This window comes from Gadus chalcogrammus, chromosome 3, assembly GCF_026213295.1.
Source record: "Gadus chalcogrammus isolate NIFS_2021 chromosome 3, NIFS_Gcha_1.0, whole genome shotgun sequence".
Taxonomy (NCBI): Eukaryota; Metazoa; Chordata; class Actinopteri; order Gadiformes; family Gadidae; genus Gadus; species Gadus chalcogrammus.
Window position 1 is genome coordinate 23,601,154 of NC_079414.1, and position 26,932 is coordinate 23,628,085.

Consider the following 26,932-nt stretch of genomic DNA (forward strand, 5'->3'; position numbering starts at 1 on the left):
TTTGCACAACAACAACAACCGTCCAAACCTGTTGAAAGCTCTTTTTTCGTTGCTTGTTGTCATCAGGCACACGGCTGACTCGTACCATTCACATATCGTCCACATTTCAAGAAGCATTATATCCATCAACAGAAACTTAGAGGCGGCGTCACTTGAACTTATCCACCACCCACCCACCCACCCACCCACCAACCCACACCCTTACGTGCCTATATCCCACACTTTCTTTCCCCCCCCCCCTTTGTTTGACTGGGCTTCATTCCTTCCCCCCAATCTCCAGCCAATTCGGCCTCTTTCCCCTCTCCCTCTCTTTCCACTACTATGACTGCTCCAATATTTCCCAATGAGAAACATACTTTGGCTGGTATGTGGTTTCGGGGCCTGACAACAGTATTTAGTCCATTCTCTCCCTCCACGTCTCCCCAGAGTGCCTTTGAGCCTGTGTATTCTGGCCGCGGTCCACGGGTCGCTAGCTAGGTATGAGCCCCCCCCCCCCCCCCCCCCCCCCCCCCGACACCACTTCCCCCCCCTACACACCCACACACATTTCATTTTTTTTCTTTTCCTTCCCTACATCAATTTGAGCAGAAAAAAACGAAACCAAAAAACTAAACCTAATAATCTCCACCCTCTCCCTTCTGTATTTTCATTATGGTCGCATAGGAACTTTGAAATTTCCCCCTGGTTTATTCATCAGACGGTAGGGCGCGTTAGGGCAGCGGTTCCCCGCCGTTGACTCTAGGAGTCTAGGGGGACCACTTAATTGTCTTCAAGACCTTTCTCAGACCGTCTCATATGCAAATGGTAAAAAATGGATAAATACTCGCACGCAGTGGCTGAGCAAAGGGTGCCAACGCCCCCTTTGTGCACACGTTTCACTGCGAGAAGGCAATGGCCAGTGGGAGACAGTTGAAAAGAAAAGTCTGCAACGCTGCTTATTCTCCCAGTGTGTTTATTTAGCTATCACAAATTAACACAAAACATCAATGGAAAACCTTACAATGGTTAACATATGATGGAAGGGCTGACACTATTTTTTAAATGTTAACAAACCATACTACCTCAAGATTTATATTTATTTTAAATGATATATATAATTCTATCTATTATTGTTAATGTGTCTTTTTTTTAAGAATAAAATCTCTTGTACCACCTGCAGTCCCCTCCCGTACCACCAGGGGTAGGGGAGGGTACTGAAGGTTCCTCAGGTTGAAAATCAGGCTCTCCTCCCGTCTCCATAATGACTGCTGGCCCACAACAAGAATGCTGTCACCGCGGGTTGTCGCGGTGGCTTTGCGTACGACCATTTAAGGAAATGGGATGCATAACAGGCACTTGAAAACCCCTCCCAGTAAGGAGGACCAAACACTTTGACTTTTTGCTTCTTAAAATCCCACCCCACATGGTACAGGATCAATGCTTGTTTGCTCAACATCGTGATCAACCCAAGGTCATTTCTTTGCCCTATATCATTACACATAAGTATTTTTCGAGGTCTTCTATGCAAATGTACCTTATATGCAAATCTTGCAATTTGGATGTTTTCATTGTAATCCAATACAATGAATGAAATGGAACGAGAATGAGTCAATAGAGGGCATGGCTTTCATCCAATGTACCGTAATGCTTTGATTGTTTTGTGTACATGGTAAACGGGTAAGTTAGGTTTGTTTATTATGTGTATATGTTATAAGGGTTAGTAAGGTTTGATTGTGATGTGTATACGTTATCAAGGTTAGTAAGGTTTGATTTTCATGCGTATATGGTATAAAGGTTAAAAAAAAAAAAAATTGTGATGTGTACATATTATACAGGTTAAGGTTTGATTGTGATGTGTATATATTACACAGGTTTAGGTTTGATTGTGATGCGTACGCATTCCGCGTTAGACATTATTGTTAATGAGGCTTCTCCCATGGAGACAAGAGTTCTAAAGTAGTGCAGGAGGGAATTGACGATCAAGGTAACAAGCAGTGGAGTGGAGAGCTAAGGAGGAGTGAGATGCAGAAAATAATGAGGGATGGATGAAGTTGAAGAAAGTATGGAAGAGAGAAGGGCAAGTATGGCAAGAGGCCTCTTTGGGGTGCCGTGGAAACGAAGGCTTCCTGTCTGGGGAGGAAATAACTTTTCATCTAGAGTGTGTGTGTGTGTGTGTGTGTGTGTGTGTGTGTGTGTGCCGGTGTGCGTGTGTGTGTGTGTGTGTGTCTGTGTGTGTGTGTGCATGTGTGTGTTTGAATATGCATGTGTTTGCATGTGGAATATGTGCATTCCACTGAGGTAATTGGGGCCATTATGTGTATATGTAGATTACTGGGAACTCGGAATATCCAGGGTCTTACTGTAATTGAACAAAATCTTAAGGAATTTGAGAAAGTGTTTAATCCGTGCAAATGTTAGTATGCATCTGTGTGTACATTAAGCATGCTTGTGTATACGTTACTTTTTGCTAAAGAGGGATATGCTTTAATTATGTGCAAAATAATATCTGCGACATTGTATGTGTTGTGTGTGTGTGTGTGCGTGTGTGTACACACGCGATGCGTGTGTGTGAGTGTGTGCGTGTGCACATATAGTGCTAGCAAGTGTGTGTTTATAAAGTATGCTGTGTGAGTGTGTGTGTGTGTGTTTGTGTACGCACACGCATGCCGTGTGTGTGTCTGTGCATGTGCACATAAAGTAAGTGTGTGTTTTTGTTAGGCAGTAGGGGATCCATAAGAGGCTCTGGGCAGCCTGCCCACAGGGAGGTCATTGAGGGAAGGGCAGGGCCTCACGTGTGGCGGAGAAGTTGTGTGCATGTTTTTCTTGCATGCATGCATGCAACCCTAGATACATATGGGCCCTGGGTGTGCGTGCCTCCACAATAGGCCGACTGGCAGTGTGTGCGTGTGAGATGTGAAGTGAGGTTGCCATGGAATGTGAAACCAGTGTGACTGCGAGGTGCTCCAGCAGAGGGACTTAAACACTGACTTCATTGTGGCGCAGCCTCTGCTTTGTGTTATGTCAAAGATCCAACGAGTGATTGTGGTGATTGAGTTTTGTGGTGTTTCTGGCTTAAGAAGGTTAACGGGGTTCGGGAATACGAGTGGCACAAGTCACATTCTCAGACGGGCAACTGGAGGCACCTCCGGGGCTTTGTGTCCCAAAAAGAAGCGTAATGTGATGTGCCCTTGAGCAAGGCAGAGCATACCCCATTGGTCCTTTGTAACCGCTCATTATCCATAAACAAAGGTATGCCGTGCCAGGGTTTGAAGCGGGGCAAGGCCTCTCTGCCAGACCTCGGTTTGCGTGCACAAAAGTAAAAAATGTCTGCCTCAGGATTTCTGAGGCATTGCTTCCAAAACGCCTTTGCAAGCGTATGAGACGAAGATCTCACAGGGTTAGAAAGACCGGGGGGGTGTTTGCTCAGTTTGTGCTTCTCGATTTATACATTCCAACACACCATCTTGGGAGCTTTTCACTCCTTGAAAAGTGATGCTACAATAAAATGCTTGGTTTGGGAAATATGTAAGTGATCTCTTTCAACAGGGCCTTCACTGAGCTGAGGGAGGAGGCTATTAAAGGCATTTTGCTCCATGCAAACAACTGAATAATGCACGTTCAAATGTCCTCCAGCTGTCCATCAGACCGAGGTCATGTGACTTGGGTCTTCTGTGGAAATGGAGGTCAACACAGAAGTATTCTCACCTCCAACCTTGTAGTACATTGCAGGTGCGAGGACACAGGAGAGACACCCTGTTGCACATTTCACGCGCATCGACGAAAGCGCTGAAGACATCGTTTTTTTATCTTGAAAATACAATGTACATAATAAGAAAAAAATAACATACATAATAAGAAACATTCAAAGTTTCACGTGGCAAGCCGAGCGTAAATGCGTTGTTCCCTTCTCCGGTTCACCCTGTCACCCCCCGCCCACACCTCTTGTCTCCCTAGTCGGGCGAGAGACCCCGGGGAGCCATGCTGTCCTTAGACGAGCCCCTGGACCTGAAGCTGCCTTCAGGCCGGACCGACGGACACCTGAGGGCGGGCAAGAGGACCTGCTCGGCCTCCATCTGTGCCCCGCTCAGCGCGGCACGCCAGCGTCTCTTACGCACCGCCTTCCCTTCTCCGCCCTCCTCCCCAGGTGAAACCCACACCTGTGTGTCCACCGGGACACCGTACACCACAGCAGGACATATTGTTTTATCCCCTGTTGGATGACGCCATCTCGTCCTTCCCTGTTTTACTATATCATATTTAGTTTTTTTAATATCCAATTCAAACATGTTTACATACATTTGCATTGTGTTACTTTAACAGTAAGTTTGTTGTGTTTGTGATCATCTGTTAGTTAAAACTTAAAAAAAACCTTTTTAATTAGAGGATTTTTGTTGATAAAGCATTTTGTAACTTTATGGTTAGCATTGACGTTTACGCTGCACGCGGAGACTCATCACTTTTGTAATACATTAGCGCCCCTTAGTGGCTCAATGTTAAATAACAGAATTAAATATAAACTGGTATGGCAAAGTTTTTTAATCTTAAACTGGATTAATAACTTCTGGTCTGGCCAGACCTCGTGGCTATATTTATATGAGAGTACATTGTGCGGGTGATTTTTTTATCCACAATGGTTCATAAAAAAACTGTTTGTGAGTGAAACTAGCAAAATAAACTACTGAATTAAAACACAACTTTCCTTAATGTTACACACCCAAAGGTAAACGGGTTAGAGCTCTTCCCCCATGACCTGGGTACAAAGGTTAGCGAGTAGGCCAGTTCCTGTAAGAGACCTGCTGTGACCATGACTAGACCTATAGCATGCCCATCCGTCATCTACTGTCTGTACCACAACGCCCAGTTTAACCTCTTATAACCCAGCCTCCTGTTACTCACTGGTTCTCCCCCCTCCCCCCCCCCCCCCCCCCCCCCCCCCCCCCCCCCACAGACTCCCGCTGCCCGTCACAAGAGCGACCCAGGTCCTGCTGCACCCCCCCAGCAATGGATCTCAGCCTGTCCCCCTCCAGCCGCCACCACACCTCCCCCTCTCCCTCCTGCTTCTCCCCCTGCCCCCCCTCCCCCACCTCCCCCCGGGGCTCCCCTCACAGCAGTAGCAGCCCTCTGCCCTCCCCCTTCTCCCGGGTGAGTCCTTCAAAATCTCTTATCAATTCTTATCACTCTCCGGCACTTTCTGCATTTACACCTTGATTTCCCACCTGGAAATAATAAAGTGTCTTAGTTCCTCCTCTTTTCCCTCCTTCTTCTCCTCTTCCTCCTTCTCCCCCTCCTCCTCCTCCTTCTCCTCCTCCTCCTCCTCCTTCTCCTCCTCTTCCTCAATCTCCTTCTCCTCCTCTTCCTCCGTCTCCTCCTTCTCCTCTTCCTCCTCCTCCTTCTCCTCCTCGACCTCCTACTCCTCCGTCCCCTCCTTCTCCTCTTACTCCTCCTCCTTCTCCTCCGCCTCTTCCTCCACCTCCTTCTGCCCCTCTTCCTCTTCCTCCTCTTCCTCCTCTTCCTCCTCTTCCTCCTCTTCCCATCTCTTGTTCTCTGCCTTGAGAAGGTTTCATTCGTTAGTTTTTACATGCATACTTACGCAGTGACATTCTTCTGCAATTCGGTTACAACTGCATAAACCAAATGGTTGAACATCGTTGCTGTTATCTAATGACCACTATGATGCATGGTAACAACGTGTCAGCTCTATACAGGAGGCATACGGTCCCTTCAGGACAGCTGTAGTGTAGCAGAAGGGTTTACTGTCACTACTTGGAGCAGTTACAGAAGGAGGGGCAAGGGTGAACACTATATTACTGAGATCAAACTTTAATTAGCGTCATATAAAGCAAGTCAAACAACCAACCTGTGTGTGTTTAGCACATTGACCGACTTGGATGCAGTTTACAGCTGGCATGACCTTAACTAAATCAATAACTGTAAGAAAACACTTCCTTCCTTAAGTTTGGGTGGATGCTTCTGAAGAAGGAGTGACGCACAACACAGGATATGAACGTATGACGCATATCAATTTTTTTTTGTTAGATAACGGGTACATTCACCAGCTGCGTGAATCAACCACTCAAGGACTTCGTTAAATTGACATCATCTAACCTAGCCAATCAGTGCAGCTCCTCTGAGCTTTTCATACAGGTACATATTTTGAACAAATGAAACCGAATTTGGTCAAATGAAACAGAATATGAAAATATGAAACAGAATATGAACAAATGACAGAAGTTAAAGCAGCAGCAGCCCTCTGCCCTCCCCCTTCTCCCGGGTGAGTCCTTAAAAATCTCTTATCAATACTTATCACTCTCCGGCACTTTCTGCAGTTACACCTTGATTTCCCACCTGGAAATAATAAAGTGTCTTAGTTCCTCTGTCATGCCAAATTTGTACCGGCTGCCAAATTTGTACCGGGCGCGTCATCTATACGTAATCCATTCCAAACCTGCCTGGCAACAGATGATCGCGTCGAATGACGTGAATGGTTGACGAACATTCGCGAACCTTCTATCTAGCGATCCGTTATCTGTATTGTGCTATTTCGTCCTTGACCTGCTTTAAACACTCAGTTTACTTGCTAAATGTGATTAAACAATTAAATACAATACAAATATAAAGTAAAAACAAGTGTTACATGCATACTTACGCAGTGACATTCTTCTGCAATTCGGTTACAACTGCATAAATCAAATGGTTGAACATCGTTGCTGTTATCTAATGACAACCCAGTCGCCAAGAAAAAACGTCAGTGGTGTACGTTTCCATGAACACTGGATACGCAGCATTTCAACGTAAAAAATAGCGTGTTATACCTACAGTATCCACGTGTGCCGCTGTGGAGGCGGGTTTCGGGGTTTGGGTTTCACGGCTTTCGCGGCAAATTGTGGACACGATTGTTTAGGGGGGGGGGGGGGGAGACTGTTGTTGACCGGGGAGGGGGGGGGGGGGGAGACACGTTTGTTGAGGGGGGGGGACGACACACGATTGTGGGGGGGGGGACGACGACGACGACACGTTAGTTGAAGGGGGGGGGGACGACACGTTTGTTGAGGGGGGGGGAGACACGTTTGTAGGGGGGGGGCACGCTCGACAACGAGAGTTGGTTTTTATTTAACGCTCGACAACGAGAGTTGGTTTTTATTGAACGAGACTTCAACACGGAACAGCTGCGCGAAACGATGGTCACGTCACTCTCGGTGACGGTGTCGACAATAATGAACACACGGACAATGTTAATAGAACAACACACAACCACATAACATCCCGAACCCATTAACCCCACTTAATCCTAACAACAAAACAAGTTAACAAAAGCCCCATTTGTCAACTGAGAACCCCAATTCCCAGAATCCCCCGCGGCTCCGGAACACGGCGTAGCTTATATTAATCTTTATTATCTGAATGGGAAATGCAATATTTTAGGACAGATACACCATTAAACGCGTTTCTAATGACATTTCTAGCGAGAAATGTACATTCTCCTTACATAATCTTCAGTCAGTGAATGTGTATGATCTTTATTAATCTTTATTATCTGAATGGGAAATGCAATATTTTAGGACCGATTCACCGTTAAACGTGTTTCTAATAACATTTCTAGCGAGAAATATACTTTTTAATTGCATAATCTTCAGTCAGTGATTGTGTCTGATCTTTAGTTTTATAGTTATTAGGAGTTGATCGGCTCGCTCGCATGTTTCAACGACGTCAGGTTGCTTTCGCTAAACTAGCAGCTCACGTGCTTCCTGCGTTTGTGTTATTAAACTGTTACTTTATGTAACTTTTAATGATATCATCTTGTTAGAAACACGTATATCTGAGAGCCAACCCAGTCGCCAAAAACATACCTACGTTGACAGTGTAGGCCTACGTTTCGTGAACACTGGATTACGTCACATTTCAACATAAAATAGCGTGTTATACACACACACACACGCACGCACATGCACAGACACACACACACAAGCACACACAAGCACACACACGCACGCACAGGCACACAGACACAGACACAGACACACACACACACACACACACACACACACACACACACACACACACACACACACACACACACACACACACACACACACACACACACACACACGCACACACGCACACGGTGCATTTCGCTGCTAAAACAACAACAAAAAAATATTCCCTCAAATATTATTACTTTCAAAACGTTGGCCAAAATGGCCAATAATATCTTTTTTTTTTGGGATGCTTCTAGGACATTTTGGGTGGATTTTGAACGGTATGTGGGGGGCACGTTTTTTGCAGGACCTGGCAACCCTGCGCTGTTGCCCGAGATCTGGCTCCACCCCGGCGTGGTGCTGTCTCCTGTTGACCTTTTGACCCCAGACTTCTGGGGGAATAGCTGAATCAATTCATTAGTCAATCAGAAGCATGTAAATATCTTTCCGGTGGGGTAAGAGGACGAACAAGGTGTCCTTCAACATCTTCCAGGCGATTGCAACGGTGCCACACATGAGCATATTCGAACATGTTTAATGGTAGTAATTAGCTGTCGAAATTGGAGGCCTTAATCAATACTGAGCAGCTATTGATTTGCTTCCCGATAAAGATTTGTCACAAATGACATGTTATTTAGCATCTACACGTTGAGCTGAGTCCAATGACACCAAGAACGACACTCTAGCTAATGGTAACATGTATTTTACATGGTACACCTAGGTCTAGGACATGATCTCGGTGTAGCAAGAGGCCGAGCTTGATCTCATTGGACTCAGCTTAACGTGTAGATGCTAATTAACATGTAATTTGTCAAAAATCTCCATCGGGAAGCAAATCTATAGCTGGTCATTATTGATAAAGGCCTCCAAAATCGACAGCTAATTACTACCCCGAAACATATTCAAATATGATCATGTGTGGCACTGTTGCAATCGTCTCGAAACGTAGATGTCAAAGGACACCTTGTTTGCTCTGTTGCACCACCGGGAACATATTTTCATACTTCTAATGGATTGATTCATATTTTAAGGTTCTCGGAGTGAGACTGTAAGTGGCTGCAGCAGAAGTGTTGAGACGAAAGATGATATCAAGAGATTTATAGAATATTCCCATTCACATTATGATTCTTCGTCGTAACATCCGACCAAACATCCTTCACATTCACAGAGCGAAGATTATGAAAGTCCAGGCTCAGCAAGTGCTCCATCTCGTTGCACCTGCACCCAGCGGCTCGCTTGCAAGATTTTGGCCTGAAGTTCTTCCCAGACCAACACCCTAGCCATCCAACATGCATATCTGAGAATCAGGCCTCTCTTTAATAATGACATAAAGTTATGAGAGAAACACACATTAACTTTTTGTTATCTCATAAGCGGCGTGGTGCCGGCTCCTTTTGACCTTTTGACCCCCGACTTCAAAAACGTGGCCACAGGCCAGCTGTGTCTACACACCTTTAGCCACAAATGTACACCTCCATCCCACAAAAAATGGGGACTAGAAACTAACCTCTGTCTTATGTACATTTACTGTACTGTTGGAGGTCACGCCCCTTTGCCGACCTTTTCGAGATAGCTAGGGATGCTAAAATGTTTACACACATTTCCCGGGGCCCTGTGTACGACATATCCGAGATTTGGAGTTCTAGCCCTTAGAGAAAAAAAGTTTTCCCAAATGGAGTGTCATTTGGACAAAGCCCCTCAGAAGTGTAGCCTGCAAGACCTAATGGTTCAGAATGTGGTGGAAAAACAGTTTTTGAGATAGGAAGGTCCTACCGCCCTGAAATTTGAATACCATATTCTAGGGCCTAACTGGGACCCCCGCACCGAAACTTGGCCCGGTCGGACCCCGAGGGCAGGAAGGGGGGGCCTGCCCTCGGGGTCTGACCGGGCCAAGTCTCGGGCAGGAAGGGCCCCCCCTTCCTCCCCTTCCTATCTCAATGTGTGTCAACATTTTAGCATCCCTAGCTATCTCGAAAAGGCTGGAAAAGGGGCGTGACCTCCAACAGTACAGTCAATGTATATAAGACAGAGGTTAGTTTCTAGGCCCCATTTTTTGCGGGATGGAGGTGTACATTTGTGGCTTAATGTGTGTAGACACCGCTGGCCTGTGGCCATGTCTTTGAAGTCTGGGGTCAAAAGGTCAAAAGGAGCCGGCACCACGCCGCTTATGAGATAACAAAAAGTGAATCTGTATTTCTCTCATTACATTTTGTCATTATTGAAGAGAGGCCTGATTCTCAGATATGCATATTGGACTGTTAGGGTAGAGGTCTGGGAAGAACTTCAGTCCAAAATCTTGCAAGCGAGCCGCTGGGTGCAGGTGCAACGAGATGGAGCACTTGCTGAGCCTGGACTTTCATAATCTTCGCTCTGTGAATGTAAAGGATGTTTGGTCGGATGTTACGACGAAGAATCATAATGTGAATGGGAATATTCTATAAATCTCTTGATATCATCTTTCGTCTCAACACTTCTGCTGCAGCCACTTAAAGTCTCACTCCGAGAACCTTAAAATATGAATCAATCCATTAGAAGTATGAAAATATGTTCCCGGTGGTGCAACAGAGCAAACAAGGTGTCCTTTGACATCTACGTTTCGAGACGATTGCAACAGTGCCACACATGTTCATATTTGAATATGTTTCGGGGTAGTAATTAGCTGTCGATTTTGGAGGCCTTTATCAATAATGACCAGCTATAGATTTGCTTCCCGATGGAGATTTTTGACAAATTACATGTTAATTAGCATCTACACGTTAAGCTGAGTCCAATGAGATCAAGCTCGGCCTCTTGCTACACCGAGATCATGTCCTAGACCTAGGTGTACCATGTAAAATACATGTTACCATTAGCTAGAGTGTCGTTCTTGGTGTCATTGGACTCAGCTCAACGTGTAGATGCTAAATAACATGTCATTTGTGACAAATCTTTATCGGGAAGCAAATCAATAGCTGCTCAGTATTGATTAAGGCCTCCAATTTCGACAGCTAATTACTACCATTAAACATGTTCGAATATGCTCATGTGTGGCACCGTTGCAATCGCCTGGAAGCGTAGATGTTGAAGGACACCTTGTTCGTCCTCTTACCCCACCGGAAAGATATTTACATGCTTCTGATTGACTAATGAATTGATTCAGCTATTCCCCCAGAAGTCTGGGGTCAAAAGGTCAAAAGGAGACAGCACCACGCCGGGGTGGAGCCAGATCTCGGGCAACAGCGCAGGGTTGCCAGGTCCTGCAAAAAACGTGCCCCCCACATACCGTTCAAAATCCACCCAAAATGTCCTAGAAGCATCCCAAAAAAAAAAGATATTATTGGCCATTTTGGCCAACGTTTTGAAAGTAATAATATTTGAGGGAATATTTTTTTGCTGTTGTTTTAGCAGCGAAATGCACCGTGTGCGTGTGTGCGTGTGTGTGTGTGTGTGTGTGTGTGTGTGTGTGTGTGTGTGTGTGTGTGTGTGTCTGTGTCTGTGTGTATGTGCATGCGTGTGTGTGCTTGTGTGTGTGTCTGTGCATGTGCGTGCGTGTGTGTGTGTGTGTATAACACGCTATTTTATGTTGAAATGCGACGTAATCCAGTGTTCACGAAACGTACACTGTCAACGTAGGTATGATTTCGGCGACTGGGTTGGCTCTCAGATATACGTGTTTCTAACAAGATGATATCATTAAAAGTTACATAAAGTAACAGTTTAATAACACAAACGCAGGAAGCACGTGAGCTGCTAGTTTAGCGAAAGCAACCTGACGTCGTTGAAACATGCGAGCGAGCCGATCAACTCCTAATAACTATAAAACTAAAGATCAGACACAATCACTGACTGAAGATTATGCAATTAAAAAGTATATTTCTCGCTAGAAATGTTGTTAGAAACACGTTTAACGGTGAATCGGTCCTAAAATATTGCATTTCCCATTCAGATAATAAAGATTAATAAAGATCATACACATTCACTGACTGAAGATTATGTAAGGAAAATGTACATTTCTCGCTAGAAATGTCATTAGAAACGCGTTTAATGGTGTATCTGTCCTAAAATATTGCATTTCCCATTCAGATAATAAAGATTAATATAAGCTACGCCGTGTTCCGGAGCCGCGGGGGATTCTGGGAATTGGGGTTCTCAGTTGACAAATGGGGCTTTTGTTAACTTGTTTTGTTGTTAGGATTAAGTGGGGTTAATGGGTTCGGGATGTTATGTGGTTGTGTGTTGTTCTATTAACATTGTTCGTGTGTTCATTATTGTCGACACCGTCACCGAGAGTGACGTGACCATCGTTTCGAGCAGCTGTTCCGTGTTGAAGTCTTGTTCAATAAAAACCAACTCTCGTTGTCGAGCGTTCAATAAAAACCAACTCTCGTTGTCGAGCGTGCCCCCCCCCCTACAAACGTGTCTCCCCCCCCCTCAACAAACGTGTCCCCCCCCCCCCCCCCCTTCAACTAACGTGTCGTCGTCGTCGTCGTCCCCTCCCCCCCCACAATCGTGTGTCGTCCCCCCCCCTCAACAAACGTGTCTCCCCCCCCCCCCCCCCTCCCCGGTCAACAACAGTCTCCCCCCCCCCCCCCCCTAAACAATCGTGTCCACAATTTGCCGCGAAAGCCGTGAAACCCAAACCCCGAAACCCGCCTCCACAGCGGCACACGTGGATACTGTAGGTATAACACGCTATTTTTTACGTTGAAATGCTGCGTATCCAGTGTTCATGGAAACGTACACCACTGACGTTTTTTCTTGGCGACTGGGTTGCTAATGACCACTATGATGCATGGTAACAACGTGTCAGCTCTATACAGGAGGCATACGGTCCCTTCAGGACAACTGTAGTGTAGCAGAAGGGTTTACGGTCACTACTTGGAGCAGTTACAGAAGGAGGGGCAAGGGTGAACACTATATTACTGAGATTAAACTTTAATTAGCGTCATATAAAGCAAGTCAAACAACCAACCCGTGTGTGTTTAGCACATTGACCGACTTGGATGCAGTTTACAGCTGGCATGACCTTTACTAAATCAATAACTGTAAGAAAACACTTCCTTTCTTAAGTTTGGGTGGATGCTTCTAAAGAAGGAGTGACGCACAACACAGGATATGAACGTATGACGCAGAATATGAACAAATATGAACAAAGTTAAATTGTGTCAATTTAATGAGGGCTATCACTTTAAGTACTTAATTTGTTGACTCAAGCGGCTGTTTAATGGACCATCACAGTTGTGCGTTTGGTATACTTAGTCCCCCTACTATTATACTGATTAAATCTGATTTAATTACGTGAGTTTCAACAGTTGGAACAGTCGGTTATTCCTGAATAGCAGGGTGCTGCTGCTATGAATTACAGACCGTAAATGGCCGTAATTAAGCCATCAGAATTGGGTATTAAACAAAGCTGTGTAATAAACTAGCATTAAGAGCCTAGCTTTTTTGTATAGCAATTAATTACGCTTACTGTCTCAAAGGGCTTACTGTATCAGAAATAGAAACCCAAGGGTAGAACCGAGAGAGAGGGATTGACCCATCATGGTATCATAACCGCGTCCCCCCCCCCCCCCCCCCCCCAGGAGCCATCCACTCAGCACTACATCGAGGGAAGAGGGTCCCCTGATGGCTATCCCTTTTACCTGCCAATCAAAGGCCAAGGGGGCGGTTATAACTTCCCCTCCTCCGTGTTCATCGGTCGGACCAGGGAAAGCCACGAGCTCTCAACGTCGGACGACCAATTGGCCTGCCGCTGGATGAAAGTAAGCCGTACATAAGCGTTGCTTTCCTTGACGCATACACAACATTAAACATGTTTAATTAATGATGGCAAACACTGTGTGGGTGAGTTTATGTATATGTATTCCTTCTCGTGGTTTTTAATGCAGTTATTGATTGATTGATGGTTTGATTGACATTTTTTATTTGAAACATTTAAAAGAAAAACTGAAAATTTCATTCAGAAAAATCATGATGTTACACCAAATAGAAAGCATAATTAGATACATAACACTTTCGGATTGGAATAACATGTTCGAAAAGGAGTGGGAAGAAGTGCACATGTCCCCATCCAGCCCTTCTCCGTAACTCATTGTAATCAAGCTCCCTTAGTTAGAAACGAGTGGCACTGCGTTTACATGCTTGCTACACTGTAATGTGAATGTTTCTTGAATCTCTGGGCAATCTCTCATTTCAGTGCTCTCTCTCTCTCTCTCTCTCTCTCTCTCTCCTACAGTGCCACCTGCTCTTTGACACGCTTCAGGAGCTGGTGGACCACATCAACGACCACCACGTGAAGCCTGAAAAGGATTCTGGGTACTGCTGTCAGTGGGAGGGCTGTGCCCGCAACGGCCGAGGCTTCAACGCCAGGTGAGGGGGTTATTTCCACTTCGTTCTTACTGTACCAACCTGTAGCTGTGGGGTCCATTTGGATCTCTTCATATGGCTCATCTTTAAATATCATATTTTCAGGTTGTAAATATGAGTGCCAGGCAAAAAAAATATCCTCTTAGAAGATAAGAAAATAAAAGTAATCAATGTGTCTGTGTGTCTATATGTATGTGTGTGTGTGTGTGTGTGTGTGTGTGTGTGTGTGTGTGTGTGTGTGTGTGTGTGTGTGTGTGTGTGTGTGTGTGTGTGTGTGTGTGTGTGTGTGTGTGTGTGTGTGTGTGTGTGTGTGTGTGTGTGTGGGCTCCTTGCGGATAAAAGGTACAAAATGCTGATTCACATCAGGACTCACACCAACGAGAAGCCGCACCACTGTCCAACCTGCCACAAGAGCTTCTCGCGCCTCGAGAATCTGAAAATACACACCCGCTCGCACACAGGTCAGTCCACACGGCATTGGTCTGCGAGTGTCGGACGGAAGACCCAGCCTAGGCGTCCCCCTCTGTGTAAATATGTAGACACAAGGATGGTTATCTCGGCTTACCTGGGAGTGTCACATAACGCTTAGACAGCCTCAAGAAGCATGGGAGGAATCGAGAAGCACGCAGCCGACGAATATTTGTGAAATGAAAAAAAAAAAAGAAAAAAAAAAAGAATGATTGATTGTATTTATATAGCGCATTTCTAGGTACCCAAAGCACTTTAAGTAGTGAGTATGTAGGGTAGGAAGTGCACCTCACCCACTGCCAGTGTGAAGCACCCACTTGGGTGATGCACTGCTGCCTGTGTTCCCCGGTACGCTCACCACACACTGGAGAGGGGCGGAGTGATGAAACTATCCAAACAGAGACCGGGGCGGGGGGATAAGGGGGCCACGTTGGTACAAGAACCGGGACTGTGAATTGGGCCGGATTACAGAGATTAACACCGCTACTTTTGAGAAGTTAGCACCCCTACTCTTAAGGCGAGTGCTACAGAGCTAGGACTCCGGGGTGAGCACCCCTGCTCTTAGGATGAGTGTCATGGGATTGTGAGTTACGACAGAGAATCTGAAGAAAGATGAAGATCTTCGACAGGACAGGAGTACCCGTCTCTGTCCTGGGGCGTTGGAGATATTACATAGGCCAGAAGGATGAGCACCCCCTACTGGCCCTCCGACACCTCTACCAGCAACAACTGGTCTCCCATCCAAGGAAGTACTGCTAATGGCGCGTTTCCAAGGGCGGTGCGGTAAGGCCCAGTATGATTAGGTCCGGTGGTGTAGGTGCGGTTAGGCGCAGCTCAGTTACGGCTCACGTTTCCACCGCCGACAGCACACATATGGTAGGGCGAGGGATAAGCCGAATAACGATGGCCGCGGCAGCTACGTAAGCGTCGTGATCTCAAAGCAGCCCGACACAGTGTAGCCTGCTAGTAAATCCAATGAAAAAGAAGAACGCGACACATTAAACAAAGAGCAACAATGTCGGACGTCCGAGAAGGAAGGCAAACTTTTGCGCAACATTTTCTCCAATAAACTTGTATTCATTGTTCATTGTTCATTGTTCATTGTTCTTTGTGTTCACGTTTTGTACGTGCGTTCTTTCCTCTAACCGGTTGCGCGTCCTAGGAGAGAAGCCCTACATCTGCCCCTACGAGGGCTGCAGCAAGCGCTACTCCAACTCCAGCGACCGCTTCAAGCACACGCGCACCCACTACGTGGACAAGCCCTACCGCTGCAAGATGAACGGCTGCCACAAGCGCTACACCGACCCCAGCTCCCTGCGCAAGCACATCAAGGCCCACGGACACTTCGTGGCCCAGGAGCTGCGCCTGGCGGCCGGTCGGGCGGGGCCGCTGGCGGGCGAAGCGGCGGGGGGCCGAGGGTCCGCGTGGCAGGCCCACCGGGGGGCCCGGCCGGACGGCGGGGACGGGCCGTTCGTCGGCCGGACCCACGTCATCATGCCCGCGGCCGCGGCCGCCCTCCTGGGGGGGCTCGGCGCCTCGCTGCCGCTGTCGGCCCTCTGCCACGCGGGCGCCTTCGGGCGGTCGCCGGACGCCCGGCTCGTGTCCCTGGGGACGGCGGGGGGAGGGGGGCTGAGCCTGAGCGACTCCCTCCGGAGCCCCGTGGGGCTCTCGGCTGCCTCCCTGCTGGGACTGCACCCCCCGCTGGTAGCCAGGGGGGGAGCGGGTGAGGAGGGGGAGGGGAAGGAGCTGGGGAGGCGGGAGGCTAGGGTGTTCAACCTATCAGTGGGGATGGGGGGCCGAGTGGGAGACACCCTCCCGTGGCTCATGGTTCCTCCCTCTGCCTTCCTCCTGAGGCCGGTTGTTGGCAGCTAGGGATGTGTCTGTGTGTCCGTCTGTGAGTGGACGTGTGTGCGTGAGAGTCTGTGTTTTTGAGTGTGAGTGTGTGTGTGTGTGTGTGTGTGTGTGTGTGTGTGTGTGTGTGTGTGTGTGTGTGTGTGTGTGTGTGTGTGTGTGTGTGTGTGTGTGTGTGTGTGTGTGTGTGTGTGTGTGTGTGTGTGTGTGTGTATTTGCATGTATTGAGGTTAGGTATGTGGAGTGACTTTTTACAACAAAAACATTCCACTGAAAGTCCGAAGAACCACCAACATGCAAATCACGACCGCCTCCAGCCTATGACAGCAGTGGATTATCTTTGTTCACCATGCCAGAAATTTTGCATCTACCCTAATGAAGGGTGCCATCTTTCATTGCATTATATTATAGGTTTAATTTGACTTGCAAGCAAGTAAAACCACTACAGACAGTGGGCTCAGTTATAATGGAATGAGTCAGAGGGTTGGTTGGAACATATTATTAATAGTTATAATAGTAATAATAATAATTATAATAATAACAATCAAGCAAACTACGGAAATGACTTTGGTACATTCATGCAGACCTATTTTAACGTTATGAATCAAATGTTGAAAAAAGAAAAGTTAAATCATTTAGACCTATGAGCTATAGTGGATGCCGTGATGAATGTCTCCCTTAATCACCATTATCACATCATCAATCTTTTTGATCGCTGATCAGGGATCAGTGGGGACCAACCGTTCCGAAAGAAAACTCGGGATGCACAGTTAATTCTGTCCTATCGACAAAGATCTGTACCAGATCTGCACAACTTTTTATTTTTCTTTCAGAGGTCGCCAAGCCTCATGTCTGCTTCAGCCCTGTGTGACGGGGGATTGTGCATACGCATTGGCCTGAATGCTGTACATACTCTGCCATACTATATTTAGACGCACAATCGGAAGCTACACAGTGCTTTCAAAAGCCCTGCCAAAAAAACGTATATTAGAAAAACACAAACATCTGATGTACTGTCTTTTGTAATATATTATAATGTAATACATTTCAGACAATGGCCACATCCGGCCAGTACGAAAGGATTTATCATATCTTATTGTTTGCACATTGACATATTTGAACTAATCAGTATTCCAAGTGTTTTTAGTGCCTTGTGTTAAACACTGCCGTCAGCGTATGAGGTACTAAGGTATGTACTGTACATGTAAAGGTCCAAAAAATGTAAGCTCCTTCTTTCTAACCAATGACAAGTTTGATTCATACATCATTGCCACTGCATCTCCTCCTTTAAATAACATTTTTGTTAAGACGTCCATGATGACGACAATGACTTCCAGTATGTCAATAAACACATGGGAAATAATCTTTTCTGAACCATTGCTTTTCAAGTGTCATCATTTGTTACTTTCCAATGCAAATAACGTGACAGCTGTTCAATGCACCTTTTGCAAGCTTTTTATTTAATTATTAACTACAGCAACTCAGTAACTCAAATGTTCATACACTATGCTTGCACCCTTCATAACCACACACATACATGCACACTAACAAACACAAACACATACTAAGTGGCTAATATTCATACATAATATGTACATAGCTTCTATTTTGACAAAGCAATTAATACACAGGCATGCTAAATGAACACATATGCAAGCATACTTAAGAGTTGTACACACACAAGACACTGTTTTTAACATCCATATAAATTTGATTGAATTACCGTAAGACACTAGAGACTCAAAGTTGATCTTCCAATACTTGCAAAAACACACAAATCATATTTTTGATTTGATCAGAGATGCAATGAAGACTAGCGAGTATGGCTCCGCAAGTTTTTTTTGTCCTTTGTGAATTAAGACTAACCAGAAAAACATAACAAAAGTGTTACACACTGTAATATACTATATTATACTAAGTATAACTGTATAATTGTTGATTGAAAGAGCAGTAGGCAAGAGACAATCGACAAGACTTTGAAAACGACAAAAGGCCAAATTCCTCCTTCCCAAATCCTACACCACCAAACGATGCAAACGGGAGAGGTTCCTTATATCTGTCTAACCCTAACATAAGTAGTTGTGTTTTCTAAACCTAAATAGCCCAAAAATAACGGAAATAGCCCAGAATTAGTCTTGAATAAAGTCTTGTGTTCAACCCAATTCATCGATCACAACCTCTTCCCTTCGTGCTCTGCTCTCGTGTTCTTTACACTACCTCACCGCTTTCTTGGACTTGGGGCTTGGTGAGGCTGCGCACCTGTGGTGCGTTCAAGGCACATATCAAGGTTCAACTGTAAACAAGCCATCACCACACATACATTTACATTTACTGCTCTGGCTGTAACTTCAAGCCAACACTTCAATAAACTGGTTTCACAACATCTACCTATGTTCTGGTTGTCAGAGTAACCAGCAAAGCCACCTAGGTGCCGTGTAGAAGCCAGCTGTAGCCCAATGCGGTTCCTCTCCGGCCGGGGAAGGGGCACAGACGGGCCTCCCAAGACGCACTCGGCCACAAGCTGCGGCGACGGACAGCCACAGGCCACAGCTCTTTCCTTGACTCTTGCGACGCTCGCTGGTGGAGCAGAGGTCTGGTGAGGCAGCGCAGCGACCGCCACAGGCAGGCGGCAAACTAGCAGCCCCTGGAAGCTAGTCTGGTATCGCCCAACCTATTGCAAACTGTTATTAGTCTGGAACCTCTGTTAATTTTAGATCTCCAAAGGACGTCACCAACGAGGAAAACCCAAAAGGCCTCTGGACACCTTTTTATACAGACAACATGGTGTCGGTTTAAAAGAGCTGTGATTGTGTGCCATCAACTTAGTGATTATGAATTGCCATAAGCATAGATCTCCAGTTCATTTAATACTGCCTCGATAGCGGAATGAACAATCCTTTCTACATCAGCAGAAGCCATCTTTGCTGTCGTTGAAAATGTCTTTACGGCGCTCCTCGGCACTGTGTAATCGTATTTACCCCACCTCCCATTAGATCAACTGTTGTGATTGGTCGGTCTAGCTTGTACCGGGCAGAAGTATTTCCGTACAGAAGGGGAGCCACCGGCAAGACAGTAGCCCCAGGCCTCCGGTCTCTTTTCAGTTGTTAGGGTAACAACGGAGAAGAATGTCGAAATTCCCCTAGAAAGTCGGAATTGATTGTCTGCTCTTGCTGTAACATCTCGCCATCGCTCCGGTTAACTGGTTTAACAACATACCGCCTGAGATAAGGACATACATGATCATCAGCAGATATTCAAAGCCCATAGCAAACCTGAGGACGTAGCTTAAATCAATTTAGGCCTATATATTGAACTAATGATGAACCAAATTTTCATTCAGCGCTTCAAAAGAGTATAAATATGTCATCGTAGATATTAGATAAACTTTTTTTATTATTATTATTTCTCTGTGGTAACAATACTTTTTGGCAATAAATCTTATACGGTTGGAAAGCCTGTATAGTTCCATTTCAAATGGTACCCCATTTGTAAGGAACATGCACTTGTGGGATGAGCAGCAGAGCTGAGTATGTGGGTTGCGCCCATGAAAAATTTGCCAAATCTTTTCTGCCATTGACTCGTTTGGTGCTTGGTGAATTGGATGATTGAAGTTTGAAGAATCAAGACATATTGGCAATTAAACAATTTATTAATTACACAAACAGAAGCCTCAGTAGCGTGTGGAAGAACCATACACAGCCACAACAGCCTGGCACCTCTTCCTCATGCTGGTCACCAGCCTGGTCACACGCTGATGTGGGATGGCATCCCATTCTTCAACCAGCATTTGTCGCAAGTCAGCAAACGTGGTTGTGTTGGTCACTCTGGCACGAACAGCACGCCTAAGCTGATCCCACAAGTTTTCAATGGGGTTGAGGTCAGGACTGCTAGCAGGCCATTCCATCCTCTCAACTCCCACATTCTGGAGGTAGTCTCTGATAAACCCAGCCCTGTGGGGGCGGGGTTTTGGAGGATAGAGTTCGGTCCCAGACTGTGGCGATATGGGATTGCCACTGGTTGCTGAATCTCACTCCACTGAAGGAGATGCCACCCCACGCCATCGCACTGCCTCCACCAAAATATGTTATTCTATCGGTGCAGCAATCAGCATAGTGTTCGCCGCGTCTTCTCCACACTTTGACCCTACGATCCAACTGCCGTAGGCAAAATCTGGACTCATCACTGAACATAATGTTCCTCCACATGTTCAGGTTCCAGTGCACATGTGGCCGACACCAGCGGCGCAACCCACATACTCAGCGCTGCTGCTCATCCCACAAATGCATGTTCCTTACAAATGGGGCACCATTTGAAAGGGAACTAAGCAGTAATATTAATGCCAAAAACCTTTGCTACCACAGAGATAATAATCGACCACACAGAAATTTCCTTACTTTTTGTGCTAAGTTTATAGTCAGTGTGGTTTGAAAAACAACAACCGGTGGAGCCAACTCCAAACAATATCACTCAAGGAATACCTGAGTTTCAGGTTAAACACGTGATGTAGGCTATACAGTATAACTTTTGCTGTTGGAAGAGCAAGTTTGGTGCAGTTGAGACAGTTGACCTGGAGATGAAGGGTTATTTCTGGAGAAAGGAGTTGGAAAGGTTAGTAAAGCTTACCTGTTACCTAATACTTGACATGCAATAAAATTGTGTTATAATATCTATATTGTGTGTTGTAATATATGATTTGAGTCTACTGCAAAAGAGTGTCTACTGCAAAAGAGTGTGCTAATATTAACAATTAAACAATCTTTTTTGTTTATATCATTCTTCACGTAGGCCTAAGTGTTACCTAGATAGATTAATAGTTATACATGTTATTATCTATCAGGCATTGAACTCATACTTTATCTTTCCAGACGCATTTATGTGTTTGAGATGCAAACCAATCATAGGAGGCCTAATTTGAAGAGAACATTCAAGACGCTCCTCCTACTCTGTCTGATAAAGACTTCAATCATCTACCTGCTTACTGGAAACAACATCAAATTGCCAAAGATGTTATCGAAAGATCTGATGTACAGCGGTTATTTAGATGGCTCCAACCAGATTCATAAGCCACCCCTTTATTCGGTGGATCCAAGAAAATACTTAATTCAGCACCACATAGCTTTTCCAAGGAACTACCATTTCATCCTGGATGACACAGACGTGTGTAGGTCCAACACTCCTTTCCTGGTTCTGGTGGTTTCCGTGGCCCCAGGGAACAGAAAAGCTCGGGATGCCATCCGGAAAACGTGGGGCACCGAGACCCTTGTTCAGGGAGAGCTGATCCAGACTGTCTTCCTCCTGGGTCTCCCCAGTGGAGAAAACATCACAGAGCAGCAGGAGCACGTCAGCATGGAGAACCTTCAGTACCACGACCTGATCCAGAGCGACTTCACAGACAGTTACAACAATCTGACTATAAAGACCATGGTTATTATGGACTGGCTGGCCACGCGGTGCTCAAAGGTGTCCTATGCCATGAAGATTGACACAGATGTGTTCATTAATGTGGAGAATCTGGTGAGCTTGTTAAAGTCACCAGGCATCCCCAAGGAGTTATACCTGACAGGAAGTCTGATGTGGGATAGGCCTGTCGTTCGCGATCAGTCCTCACCATGGTATGTTCCTATGGAGATGTACCCTGACCCTCATTATCCAACCTACACTCTTGGCATGGGCTACCTCTTCTCCATTGATCTGACAAGCAGGTTTGTGGAGGTCTCCAAAAGAATTGAACCCTTCAATGTTGAAGATGCCTACATTGGAATGTGTATGAAAAAGTTAGGACTCAGTCCCACTGAGCCACCAGATCCAGACCAGTTTAGAGATTTCCTCGATATTTACAATCGCTGTAACTTCTCTAAGATCATCACGTACATTCTCTACTCTTCTGAACAGCTGGTGACTCTCTGGACAGACTTAAAAAAGCCTGGCCCACCATGTTAGCCCTTTGACCAGTGTTGGGGGTAACGCGTTACAGTAACAATGTTACTTTTTTGGGTAACAAAGTAAAGAAACGCATTACATTTTAAATATCGGTAACTACACTACTTTACTAGACTATAGCAATGCGCCTTCCTGCGTTACCCTTTGCCTGCGTTTAAAGTTCTGATCTGTTGTTGTGCGTGCATGCGTGCTGCCTGTGTGTCTGCAGCGCCTGCTTGCCTCGGCACCTTGCCATAGCGATCGACTTGAGTGATAGCTGCTTGTGCGAAGGAGTGTTCAAGTGTTGGAGCGCAGAAGCAGGTGACACAGAAAGACAGGCTGGTTGCAGGGTTCATTGTAGAAGACATGCTTCCCCTGTCGACTATTGAATCGCCCAGATTGAGAAAAATAAATAAAATACCCGCGACTCGCAAGCCAACATCCGACAGGGAAACATTTTCCCATAACCTGAACAAGTGTTATACCAACATGGAACTGATGCTGAAAATAATTTTAGAGTCCTCCCTAGATCATGTGCCGCCAACAACAAAAAATTGGATCCCTACTAACTTTTTTCTAAAGTTTTATATTAATGCTGTCTATCCAGCACACCGTCATTCCTTATGACAGCTTCTTAAGAAGGCTGCTCTTGCCTGCAAGAGGGTGAGAGGAAGACACTTACGATGTCATAGCTTGCGAAATAGATCAGGTTCATTCAGCGTTTGGACCACATAAAGTAACAGCATGTGTCATCGCCTCGTAAGTGCATATCTGTTATAATTGAATGGGATAAAGTGACCTTTTTATATTTTTCCTTTTTATAACCCTTCATTTTCATTCATCATTTTTGTTCCTGTGTTTTGAAACTTGTGTCTTGCTACTGATTGACCTCAGCATAGCCTACTTTATCCTGTTGTTTGTGGATTTTACAGTGAGGCATTTCTTTGTGCCGACAGGGATATGGTTCTTTCATATGGTTTATAGATAGATTTATTTACAATAAACACTAAGTGATGATAGGGCTCTGACGTTTGTCCATGTATCCACAGTAAATTAAGAAACAGAAAGTAAAGTAATAAGTAGTGAAGTTACTTTTGAAATGCAGTAGCTAGTAAAGTAATCTCATTACAATTTACAGAAATAACTAGTTATAAGTAACTAATTATTTTTTTTGAGCAACTACCCCAACACTGCCTTTGTCATATATTTGCCCATTTCAAGGATAGTTGAATTGTCAATAAATTGCTAGATAATGAAACTAACCTTAAAAATATGATTTTGGGAGTATTTATATTGTTTTCTATTATTATTTATTTATTTTATCATTTATTATTTCAGCATTGTTTGTTGACTGTTAACATTTTTGTTGGTGCAAAGTATCATGTGGCGTTTTTGATTAATAGACCTTTGGTCTATTACAGTTTTTTCCTATCGTTTTCGGTCATGTACCCATACTATGGTCACTTTTCCCTATCACTTAACACAGTGGGCTTTTGAGACACACACCTCTGCATATCTGTTAACCTTTGGTGCAAAATGCACTACAACAACCACACCACAAACAATGCTGCCATAACTTTACACATGATTCCTCTCAGAACACTATGACCTAAAAAACACTAACATCTTGAAGCATTGCCAATTGCATATATAAAATGTTGCTGTGTCCTCCAGTTTGGCATAGATTTCCTGTAGTGTTGCATTGAAAAAAAGAGAAAAAACACAGACAAACACTTCTTTGGACTACAGTAATAAAGTTTGTAATATTACAGTATGACAATCCAAGCCAAGTATCTGCTGACAGTGTTCATATGTCGGTTTACCTCCCACAAAAGATGTCACAATTGAGTGTGGTAAATGTACTGTAATTGTAAATACAGTAAATACTGTATAGTACCTGTTAGTTTGTGTGAAAACCCTCACGATTGATGCCACCGTTGATCTTGGCAAGTTCGGCTGAACCCTCAGACCAGCTTCCCTCATGGACAGACCATGATTGATTACATGGTCGATGACAGTTGCTCTGATTTCATCAGATACAACTGTCCTTGCTGCTGCTGCTCCTCTCCCTCTCCCTCTTCCTCTACCTCTCCCTCTTCCTCTACCTCTTCCTCTTCCTCTGCCTCTTCCTCTTCCTCTGCCTCTTCCTCTGCCTCTGCCTCTTGCTCTTGCTCTTGCTGCATCCATTTTCCTATACCAACTACGTAAAGAAGTCCAAAGCAAATGCCAAAGAAGGCCCTTTTTCAACGAGGCACAAATTACATGTAAAACACCTGAGTAGGTCTTTAGCTGAGTAGGTCTTTAGCTGAAATGACCACCAGGTGTTTTGCATTGCAAAACTTATCCTCTGTGTTTTGTACAGATCATTGTATGTAGTGTTGCTTTTACGTAAAAAAAGGAATTCCATGCCAATTCACCAAGAACTATGGTGCACAGGGGGAAAAAAATCTAAATTACTGTAAAATAAAATAAATAAACTATAAACTAAATATTTTTTAACTTCATTTGTCTGTCCAAATGCAGCATCTTTCCATCTACAGTGATCTAAATTACTGTTAGGTTTTGAACAGAAAGTTCACTGTTTTGAACAGAGTATCTAAACATTGGTAAAATATGCTGTAGTTCCACAGCGTTTTGCCGGTAGTGAACATTGACTGGGGCAGGTATCCATGAAATTTGGAAGAAGGCGTCATTGCCAGGATTTGTATCTTAGCATAGGGGCAAGTAACCACAGTTTGGTTCACATGGTCTACTGGTATGCTCACTGTGTGAAGTGTTTAGGGAATGTGAACATGGTTTAGGTAAATTGCCTAAAACGATAGGAAAAAACTGTAATCAAATCTTTTTATCCAATTTATGGTAGGTTGAAGGCCTCATATAAAATTAAATAGGCCATACAAGTGTGAGTGTTGTTGGGTCATCGACTCAAGACAAGAGCGTCATCAGTTATAACACACCTTCTAGTATGGTGCAGTAGACTAGTCCATCTTTGGAACGTTGTAGTTTCATCATGGCAGGTCCCCACGTCCATAACTTCCACCGTCGCATAATGATGTAGCCTAGTGTAAATGCAGACCGATTCTCTTAGCACTGTGGTTTTCTTTACATGTTCGAAATAAATTTCAATCAAATCAAATCAAATCAGGTGATCCTTAGATTGAGAGTTTGAATCCCGATAAGAGCATTATGAACAAGCTGAACATGACATTCGGCCATTGATCTACAGCTCACCTGAAAGCCAAGGGACAGTATTGCATTAAGTGGAACATCTTTCTTTCATAATTATATATATATCTTCCATTATTGTGTTTTTGACTTTTAATTGGGCTCGGACCCCGTTAATCACTGCTTGTGGTTATATTCATTATTTACATTTACATTTAGTGAATACCTAGCACTTACAATTGCTAGGTAACCTAGCACCCCCCCCACCCCGTACAAAGGGTGAGATGTGATGTGATGCTAAGTACTATTTTTAATTGCCAGAATGTACAACTTACAATATAGACATGTTGATGGGGTGTATGGGGGAGGCTATGCAGTTGCCAGGTGAACTCGGAATGTTCCTTGGTTATCTAATTACCAAAATAAAACAACCTGTCCATCATGAATCCTGAAGGCATGACCTAGCAAGAACAATCAGAGGCAGAAAGTACAGGTACATTCCAAAAAATTTGGAAGCTATACCATCAACATCCCTTGCCACACCTTACCAAGAACTTAACTGACAGTTGTGATGGAAAATCCACATGTTACGTTTTTCTTTATGAACTTTGGTTTTGTATACTATTGCGTGTATGATCTTGCCACCCTGCTATTCTGCAGGGTCTTCTAAAATGTAAATCAGGGCTATTCAACCTCCTTAACAAGTGGGCCGAAAAGGATAACTACTGGGGGTTCATGGGCCACACAGAGTAAAACTACCTGAATGAATCGCTACAAATAAATCATACTTAAAGTAGTGTTAACTTAATATATATAGTACTACTACATGGAATAAACTTGTCAGACATTCCTTCCTTCTTCACTTTTAATCGTATCATTATAAAAGATTTTGTTCTCACATATTTTGGACAGGTATTTAGAATTCAACAATGTTTTTTGAATCATCACAAAACAGAACTACTGTACATATGAGACATTTTGAGCCAGTGAGTCAGTGAGAAAGATTGCACTGCCTAGTTTGCCTAGTTTGGCTCATCCTAAGACACTCATGCAGCTTCTCATAGGTCATGGAGCAACGTGCCCTTGTTCTGATGGCATTCATATGAGAAAAGCTAGACTCACACGTATCGGTTGAGCCAAACATTGTCAGAATAAGTGATGCCAGTTCCTGATTGTGGGGTACTGATACTGGCTAGTATCACCGGCTACACACAGAAACCTGATTT

The 26,932-nt window shown here is 44.6% G+C and overlaps 2 protein-coding genes across 2 annotated transcripts in view; both read left to right on the plus strand.

Moving 5' to 3' along the window:
• LOC130380111 (zinc finger protein GLIS2-like) overlaps nucleotides 1-16,643 on the plus strand; it is a 22,199-nt gene extending 5,556 nt beyond the window's left edge. The window contains exons 2-7 of the mRNA XM_056587294.1: nucleotides 3,934-4,123; nucleotides 4,928-5,121; nucleotides 13,520-13,699; nucleotides 14,173-14,306; nucleotides 14,646-14,764; nucleotides 15,934-16,643. Coding sequence (XP_056443269.1) covers nucleotides 3,958-4,123; nucleotides 4,928-5,121; nucleotides 13,520-13,699; nucleotides 14,173-14,306; nucleotides 14,646-14,764; nucleotides 15,934-16,643 — 1,503 coding nt within the window. The 5' untranslated portion in view covers nucleotides 3,934-3,957. The remainder of the gene's footprint in view (nucleotides 1-3,933; nucleotides 4,124-4,927; nucleotides 5,122-13,519; nucleotides 13,700-14,172; nucleotides 14,307-14,645; nucleotides 14,765-15,933) is intronic.
• A 4,983-nt stretch (nucleotides 16,644-21,626) lies between these two features.
• Nucleotides 21,627-22,611, plus strand: LOC130380112 (beta-1,3-galactosyltransferase 2-like). The gene has a single exon (XM_056587295.1). It carries the CDS (start codon nucleotides 21,627-21,629, stop codon nucleotides 22,560-22,562), a length of 936 nt encoding a protein of 311 aa, XP_056443270.1. The 3' UTR covers nucleotides 22,563-22,611.
• Nucleotides 22,612-26,932: the final 4,321 nt, after the last annotated feature.

Bases quoted from the DNA above. Each gene is read 5' to 3' on its own strand.
- LOC130380112 (XM_056587295.1), top strand. From the start codon at position 21,627: ATGTTATCGAAAGATCTGATGTACAGCGGTTATTTAGATGGCTCCAAC.